At 46.5% G+C, this 14014-nt stretch overlaps 1 protein-coding gene across 1 annotated transcript in view; it reads left to right on the top strand.

The window, feature by feature from the left end:
• Window positions 1–14014, top strand: part of UBE2R2 (ubiquitin conjugating enzyme E2 R2) — a 51232-nt gene that overhangs the window by 34990 nt on the left and 2228 nt on the right. Inside the window, exons 2-4 of the mRNA XM_086479178.1 lie at window positions 4690–4776; window positions 9692–9789; window positions 13765–13899. Coding sequence (XP_086335304.1) covers window positions 4690–4776; window positions 9692–9789; window positions 13765–13899 — 320 coding nt within the window. The remainder of the gene's footprint in view (window positions 1–4689; window positions 4777–9691; window positions 9790–13764; window positions 13900–14014) is intronic.

Here is a 14014-nt window from a genome sequence, read left to right as displayed (position 1 = left end):
CCTGGTCACTTATCTTCTAACTTGGATCAGAGATGTGGTCCTAGTTCTCTAAAAGCACAACAGTTGTCAATAAACATTGGTATGGTGCTGCTGGGAAATAAAGCCAGAACTGGACCTAAAATACCAGGCTAGTGCCCAGTTCTGCCACAAGAAATTACTTATGTCCTGAGTTGTAATATCTGGAGCTGAAATAGCAATGTTGGTCCTACATTAATTTTTACCTTCTCACATAGTGGACGCCGCAATGTGTCTAGCTTTAATGCTACTTTACAGGTTCTGAAGCTGGATGATGTGAGGTGCCTTAAACCTCACTGATGTGAGAATCGGGCTGCTAGTACTTCCTGCTGACCTCTACTGAACATGTTTTCCAGCACATAGTATTTAATACTGCACACACTAATCTAGGCTTAATGTGGAAGAGGAGAATCCATTAGATATAAATGCTCAATGCGCTAGAAGCAGGATAGGGCTTTTTGTGGGATTAGATACTAACGCTTAACCCAGTAGTGGTCTGTAGTTCCTGCTCTCGTGGGCTTTCCTGCGTGGTAAGTATGTGGTGTGGGTAGCAGGATGCTGGCAGGGGCCGTTCATTAGGCGTGCCGCTACGGGAAGAGATGATGTGCGCAGCCAGGAGCCTGGTTATGCCTGTTACAAAGAGATGTGAGGAGGTATTGTGCTGTCTGCAAGTGCTGTGACTCTTACTGGGGCAGGGTGGGTGATCTGTAGGAGACCTTGGTGGTACCTGCATACAGAGTCAGTAGGAGCTTGTCTGTGGGTTGGCTGTATTGGGTAGTTACGAACAAGCACAAAATAGTATAAAAACTCAAACACTTCCTTTGTATCTGTTCTTAAATACAGTTTGCAAAGGATGCTCGTTTTCACCGATGCTATGCTTTCATAGGGCTTGTGATGTTTTAAAACAAAAATGATCTTTAACTGTCACTTCCAGAAACACCAAGCAGCTGCAGCTTCTGTTGGCCACTGTAAAAGCTGCCAGTGCTCCTGATTTCCCCAAATCAGGTCAGCTGTGATGCTGGTGGCTTTCCAGGAAACATGTACACTTCGCTTCATGACCTTTCTGCAGTGGGCAGATAGGATGGATTCATCATTCCTGTCATTGCTGCCTAAAAATCAGGGATCTAGGTTTTTGTCAGTTGGAAAGAAGTAGAGGAAATCAGTGTCAGACTACAGAAGTGTCATGTACAGCTAGAGTGGAATAAATACTGAATTTCTAGACAGCTGAAGCTAGGAGAGCGTCCTGCCTGCATTAGTGCTCCCCACTGAGAGGGAGATGATACTAGTAAGTATGTGTCAATTCAAGCGCATTACAAGATCTCCAAAAACAAAGTCACTGTAGTAATTATTTGTAGTGACTGAATCAGAACTTAATTCAGTAGTTGGTAGTAACATTAGTTTGTATTTTCAGTCAGATAACATAGTATTTAGTAAGACTTTATTTTCTGGCATACATAGATTATGCTATGGCTTTGTCTTATCCCAATAGAAGAACAACAACGAAGCTGAAGTGCAGTCACTAGTAAGGATGCATGGGAGCAAGTCAGTGAAAGAGGAAACTGAGTGCCATGCTGGTAGCAATATTCTTAAAATACACACTGTGGGGTAACTGAGAGGTTGAAGTTCTTCTGCAGTAGATGAAAATGACTGTAAAGAGATGAATCCTCTGCCAGACTGGTCTGTTCAATGTAACATCAGAGGAGTTTATTCTTTTTCTAGGGTCTCTAAGTATGACTGGTTGTAAATTGCAGAAGGGGGGAATGGGTTGATGATGGTGGTCTTCACCTTGCTGGCCACTGAGTATGTTCAGTGGTGTCAAAGAACCATGGCAAGCAGTCTTTTTGTCTCTTAATGCATTTAGAATTGGGCTTTTAGTGGGGAAAAAAAAGACCTGTAGTTGTGGCTTTCTGCATCTTTGCAAGTAGTCTTGCAGCTTGTCTTGGAAATTCTGGGCTTGCTTAGCCCACTCAGAAACTCAAATAGCATTCAGTGAGAGCAGAGTGGGTTTACATAATTTCCCATGATTTCTCTTACAGAAGAGATGTGGAGTAATTCTCTGGGACCTGTTTGTAATGCCCTGGAACAGCATTTGGTTTCACTTTTCAGATTCTGGATGATCTCAACATAAGGACCTGAAAGTGGTGCTTTTGTTGCTGTTTGGAAAAAATCCCTGTCTGTAATATGGAGTTTCCTAGTTCAGTGGCTTTTGGCTCTGAAATCAGGTTTGTAGAGAAGCTTCACGTGCTTTATGCTGTGGTACAGCATCTCAATGTGCTAAACACAGGCTAGTTAGAAATGGCTTATCAACAAGTAATGTGACTCTGATTTCTCTATAAATATGTGACTGGTTACTTGCAAGCTTGGGTCTCATCTGCCTCCACATGAGAAGATTTCTCTAATTTCTCTCCAGTTGCATTTTCTGGTGCCAGAGCTCAAGAGGCATCTTTCATGTGGCAAAACAACAGCTTTAATTCTGTAATGATTGTTACTGAAAGCAGGCAGAAAGACCTCTTCTATTAAAGAGTTGTGGCTACAAAACTGGATTTAGAAGCTTGAAACAGAATTCCAGGATCTACAGTTTCTGTGTGAGTCTGCATCATGTAGAGAGCCCATAACTGGTGCTCCAGGCTCAGCCTTTGCAGTGGTGGTCTTGAGATGAAACCCTCAGGATTATAAAATTTGAGAGCAGAGGTGTTTCTGCTGAGAGGAGTGAGACCTGCCCCCTCAGGTCCTTGGACACGTATGTGGGATATAAATGTGGTAATGCTGGTACAATGCTGACAGCATGCTTTTTTTGGTCGCCTAGAAACTGTACCTGTGTGGAAGACATGTAAGTTCTGCCAGGAAATTTTGTAGCTAGCTCAACCTGGAGTCTTGTTGTCTGTTGCATTTAAGCTCAGTGCTTGGGCTGTTTTATGTCTTGGATCTCATGAAACTGCACGTAAGCACAGGAATAGGCTTTCTTGGGGAAAACCCCAGGGGTCCGGAGGAGTCTATGGCTACATGGTGCAAGCACTTGAGCTGAAGTAAATATGCTCTGCCCTGGGTAAATCTCTGCTCTGCTCCCAGTGCAGGGTAGCATGTTGCAGAGCCAGGTATGTCCTTGCTGCTGCAACAGCAGCTCTCATCTGAGGTGACAAGAGGCATTTGCTTGCTCTTCTTGGAGCAAGGCCATTTGTGTAATTGACCTTAAGCCGTGGGTTGGGATTGTTTAAGCAGATCATAAATCTTTTGGTTGTGAGCGTGCGGTGGCAAACGACTCCAGGGTCAGGACTTGGTACTGCTGTAACATACCCACATACAGTCAGTATCACGAGCAGACATGTGCAGAATGTAAAGCCACATGAGCTGCTGAATTTGGTTCGTGACAGTGAAGAGAAAACCTTCTTTTTTGGCTGCCTGGCACTCTGACCCCATAAAATTTGGCTTGTGAGATAAAGGCATATGCTGATCTAGAAGTAAAACTGTAGCCAGGTACTTAATGGCTCAGTAATACAATTTGTTTGGTTGCCCGCTTCTATTTTCGGGAATAAAACTTGCCATAGTTTGTCCTGCTGAACAAGATCAGCACCCCATGTCCAGATGGCGTGGTTAGACACTTAGGTGGAAGGGGGTGGCCTGGGATTCTGCTCTCACCATGTGCAGCTTGCTTTTGGGACCTCTTGCATTCTCAGTTGCACATGAGCCTGGCTGTGGTGCAGGGGCCAGGAGATGCTTCTCTGGAGATCCCATGCTAGACTGGTGGTGGGACTTTCTTGGCAGGTTGAGCAGTGCCAAGGGAACGGTTTGTGCTCCACAGCGCAGCAAGCAGTGTGCGAGTCCCCCTTTCAGAGGGGAGTGGTTTTGGCACTTAATCAGTCCAGATTCAGCCCTCTTTCCTACTGGATGGCTTTTCTGACTGCTGTGAATGGCAGGACAGCACAGAGAAGTTAATATCCGGTGCTGGGATCTCTGCAGTCTTCTTACAACTGACCCTGCTTGGAGTCTTGTCCCACAGCTGGCTGCTGACCACTGGAAGGTTATGTTTGTGGTCATTGCCCATCAAGACTTGGTTTGTCAAGTTGCACTGTTTTAATAAACAGACACAGATGATATTCAGACTTGGGAAATGCTTGTGGTGGCAAGAAATGCAGTATTGGTAGATGGACCAGCTTAACTCTCACACAAGAAAGGCAAAAAACCTTTGGATCTCAGTAGAACAAGTATCTAATGCTTTTCTTCCCTTCACAGAAGGAGTAATTTAAAATATTTGCACTGGCAAGTGTAAAACAGGTCTATTCACCTTAGCAAACATTTTTAGCATGCTTCTAAACCCAGAAGGACAGCAGTTGTATCTTGAGTTCCAGCTTTTCAAATCTATTTTACCCTGTTTAGCAAGAGTTGTTGGATAGTGCTTCTTGAATTAGGACATGGTAGATGCCTTTGGGCTTATTTTCTGACCATTACCAGCCCAGGTCAGTCATGTTGTTTAGTTTATTTTTTTTTTCTTGTTCAGTTAGTGTTTTGCTCTTAAATTGTGTGGATTTATACTGTTGGGCCACAGGAGCACTGGCATACAAAATGAACAATTTAACAGCCTTAATTGAAACTGCTTTTTTTCCCATATTTTCCCTGTAGTGGTTGCTTGTTGATCTCCGTTCTGTTTTGTAACTAAAATATTTCATTTTTTTCCAGGCTCACATCAAATTTCCTATTGATTATCCGTATTCACCACCTACCTTCAGATTCCTGACCAAAATGTGGCACCCCAACATTTATGAGGTAAGGTGTTCTTTAAATAACCTGTTCTCAGGCATGCGAGAAGGCTTTCTACCGACTTAAACTTCTGGAAATATTGAGGGTACTAAACATCTCTAGTCATAACTAAAGTGATTAGCTGTTGGTGTTAAAGGTCAGCTTCATGGCTGAACAGTTAAATCTAAATGTTGTAGGAAATGCTGTTCTGTAGGTGGGGATGGAGCTGTTCTCATAACTGCAGTGCAGCAGGCAGCCCCAGCTGAAGCACTGTGCCATGAGTGCTGGCAATTTCAGAGGATTCTTAGATCAAGGCTGGTATGTGGGGTCTTACCCTACTGTGATACTTGGGCAGCTGGGCAGCTAGTCATCGCTTGCACACAGTTCAAGTACGCTTAAATTTGAGTATGTTCTACAGAATCGTGTGCTGAGGCAGGAAATAATGGAAAACGGTCTTGTGCAGCAGTCAGCCTGCAAATTAAGGGGTTTAGACTCAGGGTGCTCCAGCTGCAGAAGGAACTGGAGCTAGGCTGGAGTCCACAGCATGGTCGCCCTGGGACCAGAGTGAACAGATACCACTGCACTTATGTCTGCTAGCCAATGTGAAGTGGACTTTAGTTCAGTGCATATATGGGTCATGTTCAGAGGGCAGTGCTGTGGGCTGTTAAGTCCATAATTGGATAATGGTAAAACTACATAGCAGGTCCAGAAGGGGAATGATTTTATGTAGAAGCAATCGGTTCAAAATTACCAGATTTCAGAGAGCTGTGTTTGAAAGGAGGCGGCCTGTGTTGGCTCAGAACTTGGCTTCTAGTGGAGGCCGGTCAAATCCTTGCTAAACTCTTAGATATCCTAGACAAATGTCAGCCTGCTAGGAGTACTGGTTGAATAGTTCGAGCAGCTAAAGGCCTTTCAGAATGTTCCTGTTGGTGAAGCTCTGTCACCTTATCACAGGTCTTCCTCCAAGAGGTTCTGCAGGCTTCCTTTGGACCCACTTCAAAACAGGACTGTCAGTTCTCTTCCTTGCTCGGGACAAATGATGGCTTCAGTTGATGCCTTGGGCTTGGAAGGCCCTTTTCCAACAAGTTGTTGCTGCTAGTTGTCCAGCCTGGGATGAGCATGCTTCAAATGTCACAGTGAAAACAGCACTGATGGCTTAGTAATAAATGGCCAAAAGCCTCCCCAAACTCCAGTGCAGAACAGGATAGTAATCAGCTTTAGTTACTAGATGCTCAGGAGGATTTGCCCTAAGCCCAGGGACATCCTGAAATCAGTCATTTGACAGTCTTCTGTCTTGAGTGTTGGACTAGGCACAGAATTTTGCATATAGCCAAGGACGGTGTTTCTCTCTAAGGCTGTGTTTCAGTTACATGGGAGTTTGATCTATAAATAGACAACTTTTGAGACCTGCAGATTATTGCAGATGTAGATTCTGAATCCAGAAATTCTCATGCAGGAGGTGAGTGGGAAATGGTTACCAAAATGGTATGTACAAAATAAGTCTTGGAAAGGACCTCTCCCAGTCCTTGTGGGAAAGATGAAAAATTGGCTCTAGAAACTGAAAGTAGGAGGAGAAACTAACCCGAAACTTGATAGGTGTATTCTGGGGTTACTCTTCAAATACTTCAGCTCTCAGCTTTGTACTCTGTGTTCATTGCAGTATTTCTTGGAGCTGAGGGAATCTGAAGCTGCTTGCAGGCTGTTTTGGAAACAACATTTAAGCAATGAAGATGGGGCACTGGGATAACTCCAAATGAAACTTGAGAATAAATCAGCAAAGGGCTTGAGGTTTGAGGGTGTCATGGGTTGAGGCTGGGCTGGCCACTAATGAATGACAGACACTCTCTATTAACCCCTCTCCCCTCCCAGAAGGGAAAAGGAGAGAGAACAAGGGAGAAAGACTTCAGTTTGGAAAAAACTACAACAGCTTTAATGGAACAGTAACAATAAAAGAGAAGATAATAAGAATAAGGAAATAATGAAATGTATACAATATGTACAAATATGTACAAACAGATACAACACCAATACCGAACCCAGCTCCCCCCACCCTGATGACGATAAGTCACCACCACGCTGCAGGGCTGGCACTGGGGCAGTCCCAGGCTGGACTGGGCAGCAGACGGGAACGGGATGCAGGGGCTGGACTCAGGCACTGGATTCAGGGATTGACAACAGAAGAACAGACAGAGTCCTCCTCAGGTGTTGACGATCGAAGAAGAGAGCCTGACCCTCGTGATCCCTCAGCTTTACACTGACTATGACGTGTAAGGGATGGAACACTCTGTGGGTCAGGTTTGGGTCCCCTGTCCGGTTCGCTCCTCCCTGCAGGGGCGACCTTTTTCGTGCTTGAGACCCCTTTCACTCCCAGCACCCCAACACGCAGTACAGGATTTAGCAGTGACCTTGGTCGCTGTAAGAACAAGTACAAGCAAGCGCCTCTGCATCCCGTTCCTTGGTACGAACTATAAACATCAGGCCTTATCACTGCTGGGAGCAGTCACTGTCTGGGAAAACATGCTGTTGATTTCACCAAGTGCAGTTACTTAGAGAGACTTAACTGAAAAGTTAAAGCACTAAAACAGAATTAGTGTAGGTTTAGCCCAAACCAGGACAGAGGGTTTGTCAGGAGGCAGGAAAAAAATCTTATAGTGCAAGGAAGATGAAAGAAACTAGCACTTACAGAATCTGCTCGTGGGACCAGATGGAGAGGCTGTTGCTGATGTTCCAGTTCTGAGCAACAAGACTTGAGTAACGTGTGTGTGTTCCCAATCTCCAGTTTACCTGTGTCATCTAGTTGGAATTTGGTAAAGCTGCACTCACTTGTTCATTATTTTTATAACATAACAGTTCTGAGTCCTATGGCAGTGTAGGCTATTTCCCATTGGCAGGTGAAGACCCTATCCTCCATGTTTGTATCTTTCAAAAATGTGTGGAGGGAAAGGCTGTCCCCTTGACTGTGCTGATCTCTAAACCCTTGTGCTGATCTCACCAGGCCCCATGACACCTTTACCCTTCCAGTCTCTGTAATGCAGTGCTGCCTCGCTTGGATTTCCAAACATGTAAAATTGATTGTGTGACAGAGAAACTTCCCATATCCTTGTTTCCCTCTATATTTTCATATTGCCAATTATCTGTTTGTCCACGTGCTGCTGACCTGATGGCTTGAGGAACTTCCCTCAAGTGCTTTCTCCTGGCCACCAGCGCTGCATCCTCCCAGGAGATGGTTAAAGGAAAAACTGGGTAAACTCATGGAAATTATTAATAAAACAATCTGACATTATTAGTAAGGTTAACTTTGCCTTAAAATAATATTAAAAAATATTTTTAGCTTGCACAGGCCTGTTGGAGTCCTAAAAAGGAAACTGCCTTGTTATTGCAAACTGTTCCAGCAATGTAAATGCATCCTTTGGTATTCAGCAGCTCCAGGTGCTGTTGCTGTGCGTAGTTGTGTTCCCGACAAAAACCTGCTTCAAAATGACGAGGGCTTTCCAGATTAGCATACCTGGCAGGGCTAGCGAGCTGCTGAAATACAATACTGATCACAGGCCTCCAACGGTGAAGTAGGATCTCGTTTTGCTATAAAACAAATGTCATTGTTAATCAAGGTGAGCTGAAATGTTTGGGAGGCCATTCAGGTGAGCTGCCACTGTCTGTAGCTGAGATCACTGTCTCGGGCTCAAAGGCACGGATACCGTTGCTGTGAGCAGCACAGCTTTGTGCTCTGGCCTCTGTGTGTCGAGCGGCACGGGAGGGTCCTCAGGACGCAGCTGAGACCGGGTGCACGGGCAGCTGCCACCCTGTGATCTCGAACAGAGCTGATCTGCAGCCTCTCTCTTATTCCTGTCGTCAGCCCGTGCCCTGGGTCAGGGTGACAAGGGACAGCACGAGTGCTGACCTTCAGCTGAGGCTGTGCCACCTGAAGGTGTGCGGCTGCCTCTAGGAACTTGTAAGCCAACCCCGGGCAGCCAGCCAGCAGGGCCTGGGGAGGCCAACATCTGCTGGCTGGCCTCAGGCCCCATCTGCACCTTCCCCCCGTCCTGCAGTAAGGCACGGGGACCCCACGAGTCCCTGGAGTCGGCCTCATTGGAGAATGTCGGCTGTGGTGAATACAGTTGCAGCACTTGTGCAAAGTATTCGTGTCAGAGTGCTGTTGCTGATGGAGAATTGGTTTTACAGGCTTCTTAGAGTGTTTATAAATGGTAGGCATTATGGAGCTTTAAATCTGTATTCAGGCTATAACGCTGGTGAGTAAAACACAGATTGAGGATTATGTGGCTGTATGGCTTCCGTATGCTGTCAGAGTATTCCTCCTCTTGCATGCTGGAAGGGATTTTCAGTGAAGCCTTCAGAGAGCATCTCCTGCTTTTTCACCTGATACTTCAAACAGCTGTGTCCTAGGGGAGCAGTGTAAGCCTGCCCTGCACCATCTGTTCAACCTCCTCGTGTCCCAGGAGAAGCATTGTTTTGATACCCAAGCTAGTAGAGAGTGCTAAACCCTTCAATTCAAAAATTCCTGTAGCTAACTCAGCTACTACTGGGAACCAAAAAAATTTTTAACCCTACTGTGGGCCTGCTGTGGCTGAAGCTCACTTCTGTCACTGTGACAGTACTTGCTATCTGGAGACCAATTTAGTTTTATGTGACTTTATTACTATTTTTGCTTGCTTTGCTACATTCTTTAAGCCCTTGACTTGAGACTTTGTTTTGTACCAGTTCGCAGACTAATCCTGTGTAGCAAGGGAAACTTTTGAGGGTATAAATAAGAGTAGACCCAGGAATCATTGAAAACTATTTCCAGTTCTTGTGTATTTTTACTGGCACTTGGGGTGTTCATGTCAACAAGGTTAAACAGCTCAGAACACAGCCAGACTGGTGGAGTTGAGTCACCAGACCTCTGCCTCGAGCCAGGCTGTTCTCAACTTTTATTTCTGTCTTGCAGAATGGGGATGTATGTATTTCAATTCTTCATCCACCTGTAGATGACCCACAAAGTGGAGAGCTGCCATCTGAGAGGTGGAACCCTACCCAAAATGTCAGGTAACTGGGGGAATCTGATGTACAACGGGGACCTCAAAGGCCTGTTGTCTCTCTCCAAGACGAAGGCCTATGTTGGGACAGGTTTGGAAGGGGATTTAAGACTGGCGGGGGGGGTTTAGGGCTTGAATCGAGTGGGAACCAGACTTCCCAGCTGTCTGAAGGTACTGGAGTGCTGTGTGTCCTGTTACTGGGCTAACAATGTGGAGCCTTCTGTCCTGTTTGCAGGGTTTCGTGCTTTTAAAGCAAATTATCTCAAATGCTCTAGCCTTTCCCAGTCCATGTTATCCTACACTTAAGCTTTTCAAACTCCTCCAAGGTACCACTAGTGGAAAAGAACATTTTTGAGTATTCAGGCCCAGTAGAAGTAACTCTGTTCATAATCCTGCCTACTGTTTGCCTTCTAGTATTTGTCTCTGTCTCCTGTCCTGCAGTGTGGTATCATGAGCAGTTAGCCAGGTAGCTTTCTTTCTGACAAAAAACACAAAGGATCACTAAGTAGCAGAGGTGTTCAAGGCTAACATCTCCCTTTTTTTGAAACACCAGCTCAATTTCATTCTCATTACAAGACACTGCCAGTAAAGAACTGAGTAGGTGACAACTCATAGTTAGGAAACAGCTTTGAGCATTAATTACTTCTATTGCACAGGTATTTTGAGCATTTCATTACATACAACCCTAAAGAATGACAAGAAATTTCTCATGGTACTAGTTCTCCAATTTCTGCTCTCCCTTACCATGGTGCAGTTTTTGATGCTTACTCTCTCAGAATGTGTTGGGCTTAAGGGTGATGTCTGGGGAGAAAATCTGCCTCAGCTGTGTCAGCAAACAGAAATAAAACTTGTCCTTAATAGCTCACCTGCTACCAGTGTCACCCATTGAGCTAAGTCCCGATAGAAACGTGTCCTGCTGGGGTCTCATCTGGCTTTGCAAGGCTCCAGAGTGTCAGGCAGGAGGAAGGAGGGCTGAGGGTGTGGGAGGGGAGCTTGTAATGAGCTGCCTGTGTAGGCAGGGGCTTCTCTTCAGCTGCTGAATTTTGTAAATCCTGCTGAGTATTGACTGTTTACTACAGCTGACTGTTTGAAGTGTCTGGAGGGGGCAGTGTCATTCTTCAGCTGTAAGAGCACCTGTGCTTCCACCTCCAACCGAGTCAAGCATGGTCATTCATTTTTTTAAACGTCGTCAATATGGACTTTCCCATCACGCAGAACTAGATGAGGCAGGTGTAAGTAAATATGGCAAACACCCAGTGAGATGTGAAGGAGTGGAGCTGTGACCTGTGTGGCAGAGAACACTGCTTTTCTCGTGCCCTGAGTCCCATACAGCTGTGGAAGTGGTGGCAGGGCTTAGAGCGGAGGCTCTTTGATTGTTTTAATTGCCCTTCATCATATCTCTCCTGTCCCCTCCTCTGTCCTTTGAAGTGCACGGGCCAGAACTGAGCACAGTGTTCAAGGGGTCAGTACATCTGTATCTTGTGAAGATCAGTGGTGCCCTGGCTCACTATTACTTTGTTTCCTGAGGATCCTGACACTTTTGTTGGCTTTTTTTTTTGGCTGCCTGAGATCTGGACAGTTTCTGCAACCAGCTCAGTGCGCTAACATGACTGTCATACAGCCTGAACAAAAACTTTTTACTTCGTATTGGAGAGCTAAAATGTGCAGGACAAATCTATACCTACCTCTAAAGGTGGCTGTGAGAGGCTACAATGTGGACAGCAGCTGGAACAAAAAAAAATCCTTTTTCAACAGGGTGTAACAGGATGTGCTGGTTGGGAGCATCAGCCAGTCTAATGTCTGTTGTGGATGAAATTCGTGTGTGTCTGAGCCTTCTGTTGATACATGGAGAGAAAAAGGCACTTAACAGGTCTGTTTCCTTGAGCCTCTGCTGGCTGCTCTACCCTGCTGGTAAAGGACTGAGGGATGTTGAGGGACTCACTCTGAAGACCACCACAGTGTAAACACTTAAACCAGCTCACTGTTCCCCAGAATGGGGCTGGGGATGTAAGAAAGCAGAAGGCAGGCTTGAAATCCCCCTCTTCATGCAATCAACTTGCATGAAACAATGTGCTAGAGCAACCTCACCTGAGAGGGAAACAGATCCCTGACAGTACTGCAGAGGGGTCAGTCTGTATCCAGTCCGGTGCAGCTCCTGCCAGGTGCTGAGGATGTTTTCAGTCCCACGTGGTTGAACTGGTTTTGTGGCTTTGGTCCTGTCAGATCCCGTGTGCTGGGATCCCTTCCTGTCACTGTACCTCGTTCACCCGCAGTAGCAGGGTTTGAGTTGGAGCAGGCTGTCCAGCTCTTGAGACACCAGCAGTGACAGAGCTGATCTAACGTGCTGGCTGGGAATGAGGAGAGCAGAGCGCCTCACCTCTAATAAACAGGCAGTTGCCTTGGTGTATTTAAGTAGCTCTGCAGTGACTTTGGAGTCTGGGGCACCGCAGTGGAAATTGGCTTCTCCTCACTTTGTTGGTGGAAGTGTGGTAGAGCAGATGCTAAATCCAGACATGAATTCCTGTCCTCGGCCTTCCCTAGACTTTGCTTGCTGCAGTGATGCTGGAGCAGACATGCTGGCTTTACAGCCTGTGTGCTGGGCATCAAAGGCTGTTAAATGAATTCTTGAGATGAAGTAGAAGATGGCCTCTCTTCTGCCCATCATTCCACTCTGACCAGACAGTTTTTTGAGAGCTGTTGTTCTCTTTTCCTCCTGAATTATGTCATTTGTAAAATAAATTGTATAAGACTCTCCTGATAGCTGTGCTGAATGGTCTGGCCAGACCCAAGTGTTTAGTTTTAAAACCTTTCAAGAAACTCAGCATACAAATGACCAAGCATTTCCTGGAATTGTATCCCAGATATATGATCTAGTAGATGAGCTCAGCACACGCTGCTCTCAATGTGCCCCTAAATCAACGCAAGTACGGCTGGGGCTGTAGTCTCTTGTAATCAACCTCTGCAAAGCAGTTGCTATGTACTGCTGTATTTCAAGACCTACTCCTTATCTCCTCTTCCTCCCTTCCTCTTCCTCCCTTCCATTTAAATCGAAAGCTGTTGCCAGGAGGGCCACCTCAGACCCATGAAGCTATTGCAGTGGTGGCTACAGCCGGGCGGCTGGGGGTGTCGAGGTGCCAGATGTGACTCGCTGTTGTGTTTTGTGCTGGTTGTGGCGCTGCGTGAGGCGCAGAGAGCTGAACCTCTGAAGCGCAAAGGGTTGTAGAAATGCAAGAGAAGGGTCTGGGTGAGGGAGGTGGTGTTTGCCCTTGGTAAATGCCGGCAGGGCAGGGCGGCTCGCTGGCTCTGTGCTGCTGCTTGATAACCCAGGAAGGCTGTTTGTCTGCCAGGGGCTGCACAGCTGGCTCGTGCTGGCTCTGGGTACCAGCACCTGAATCCTGCTGGGCCCTTGGCGGTTTGCCTGGGTACTGAAAAACACCTGCACTGTCTTCCCCTTGCTGTGCTCGAGTGCTGCTACAGCAGCCTGATGCGTGAGCTGAGGAGAGGCGAGACCTGCCTGCATCTTCAGCCTCTGAACACCCTGTGGGGCGGGGAGAGCAGCATGGCCTTGGGTCGTGGTGGTCCTTCTCCCTACGCGGGGCAGGCAAAGAGCCTGGCTTTCTGCTGCGGGGTTAGTGTCACCGGGAGCAGGCTCACCAAGCAGGCTTCCAGCCCTGCGCCATCCATGGGTGGTGTGGACAAGTTGAATTCTGGTCTGACCCTGGCGTTGCCTGCTGCCCTGTCACAAGCACGTGCACAAACCTGGTGGTCTGCAGTCAGACAAGATCCATGAGGCTTGTAGTGTGTCACCTGCCCTGTGCTGACAGCCAGGGTCTGGGGTTCATAAACACCTGCTCTCACAGCAGATACTATCTTGGCTTAAGTGTTGGCTTTAAACGAGTTTCTGATGCATCACCTAAAGAAGTTGTCGGCATCCAGAATCCATGAATGCGTTAGCTCTGACTGCTGTTGTGGTTACCTTTTTCAGGACTATCTTACTGAGTGTAATCTCTTTGCTGAATGAGCCCAACACATTCTCTCCTGCCAACGTGGATGCATCAGTCATGTTCAGGAAATGGAGGGACAGTAAAGGGAAAGACAAGGAGTACGCTGAAATCATAAGGTAAGCTTTGCCCTGCGTGATGCGGTGCTGCCAGCCTCCTGCTTTGAGTCCTGTAATACAGGCTGCTTGCAGAATTTGCTGAAACCAGCTTCTCGCTGTGGTTGCTTCTTTGGAA

This window comes from Leptosomus discolor, chromosome Z, assembly GCF_034619465.1.
Source record: "Leptosomus discolor isolate bLepDis1 chromosome Z, bLepDis1.hap2, whole genome shotgun sequence".
NCBI lineage: Eukaryota > Metazoa > Chordata > Aves > Leptosomiformes > Leptosomidae > Leptosomus > Leptosomus discolor.
The sequence above is the reverse complement of the archived record's forward strand: the minus strand, read 5'-3'. Positions and strand labels throughout refer to the sequence as shown.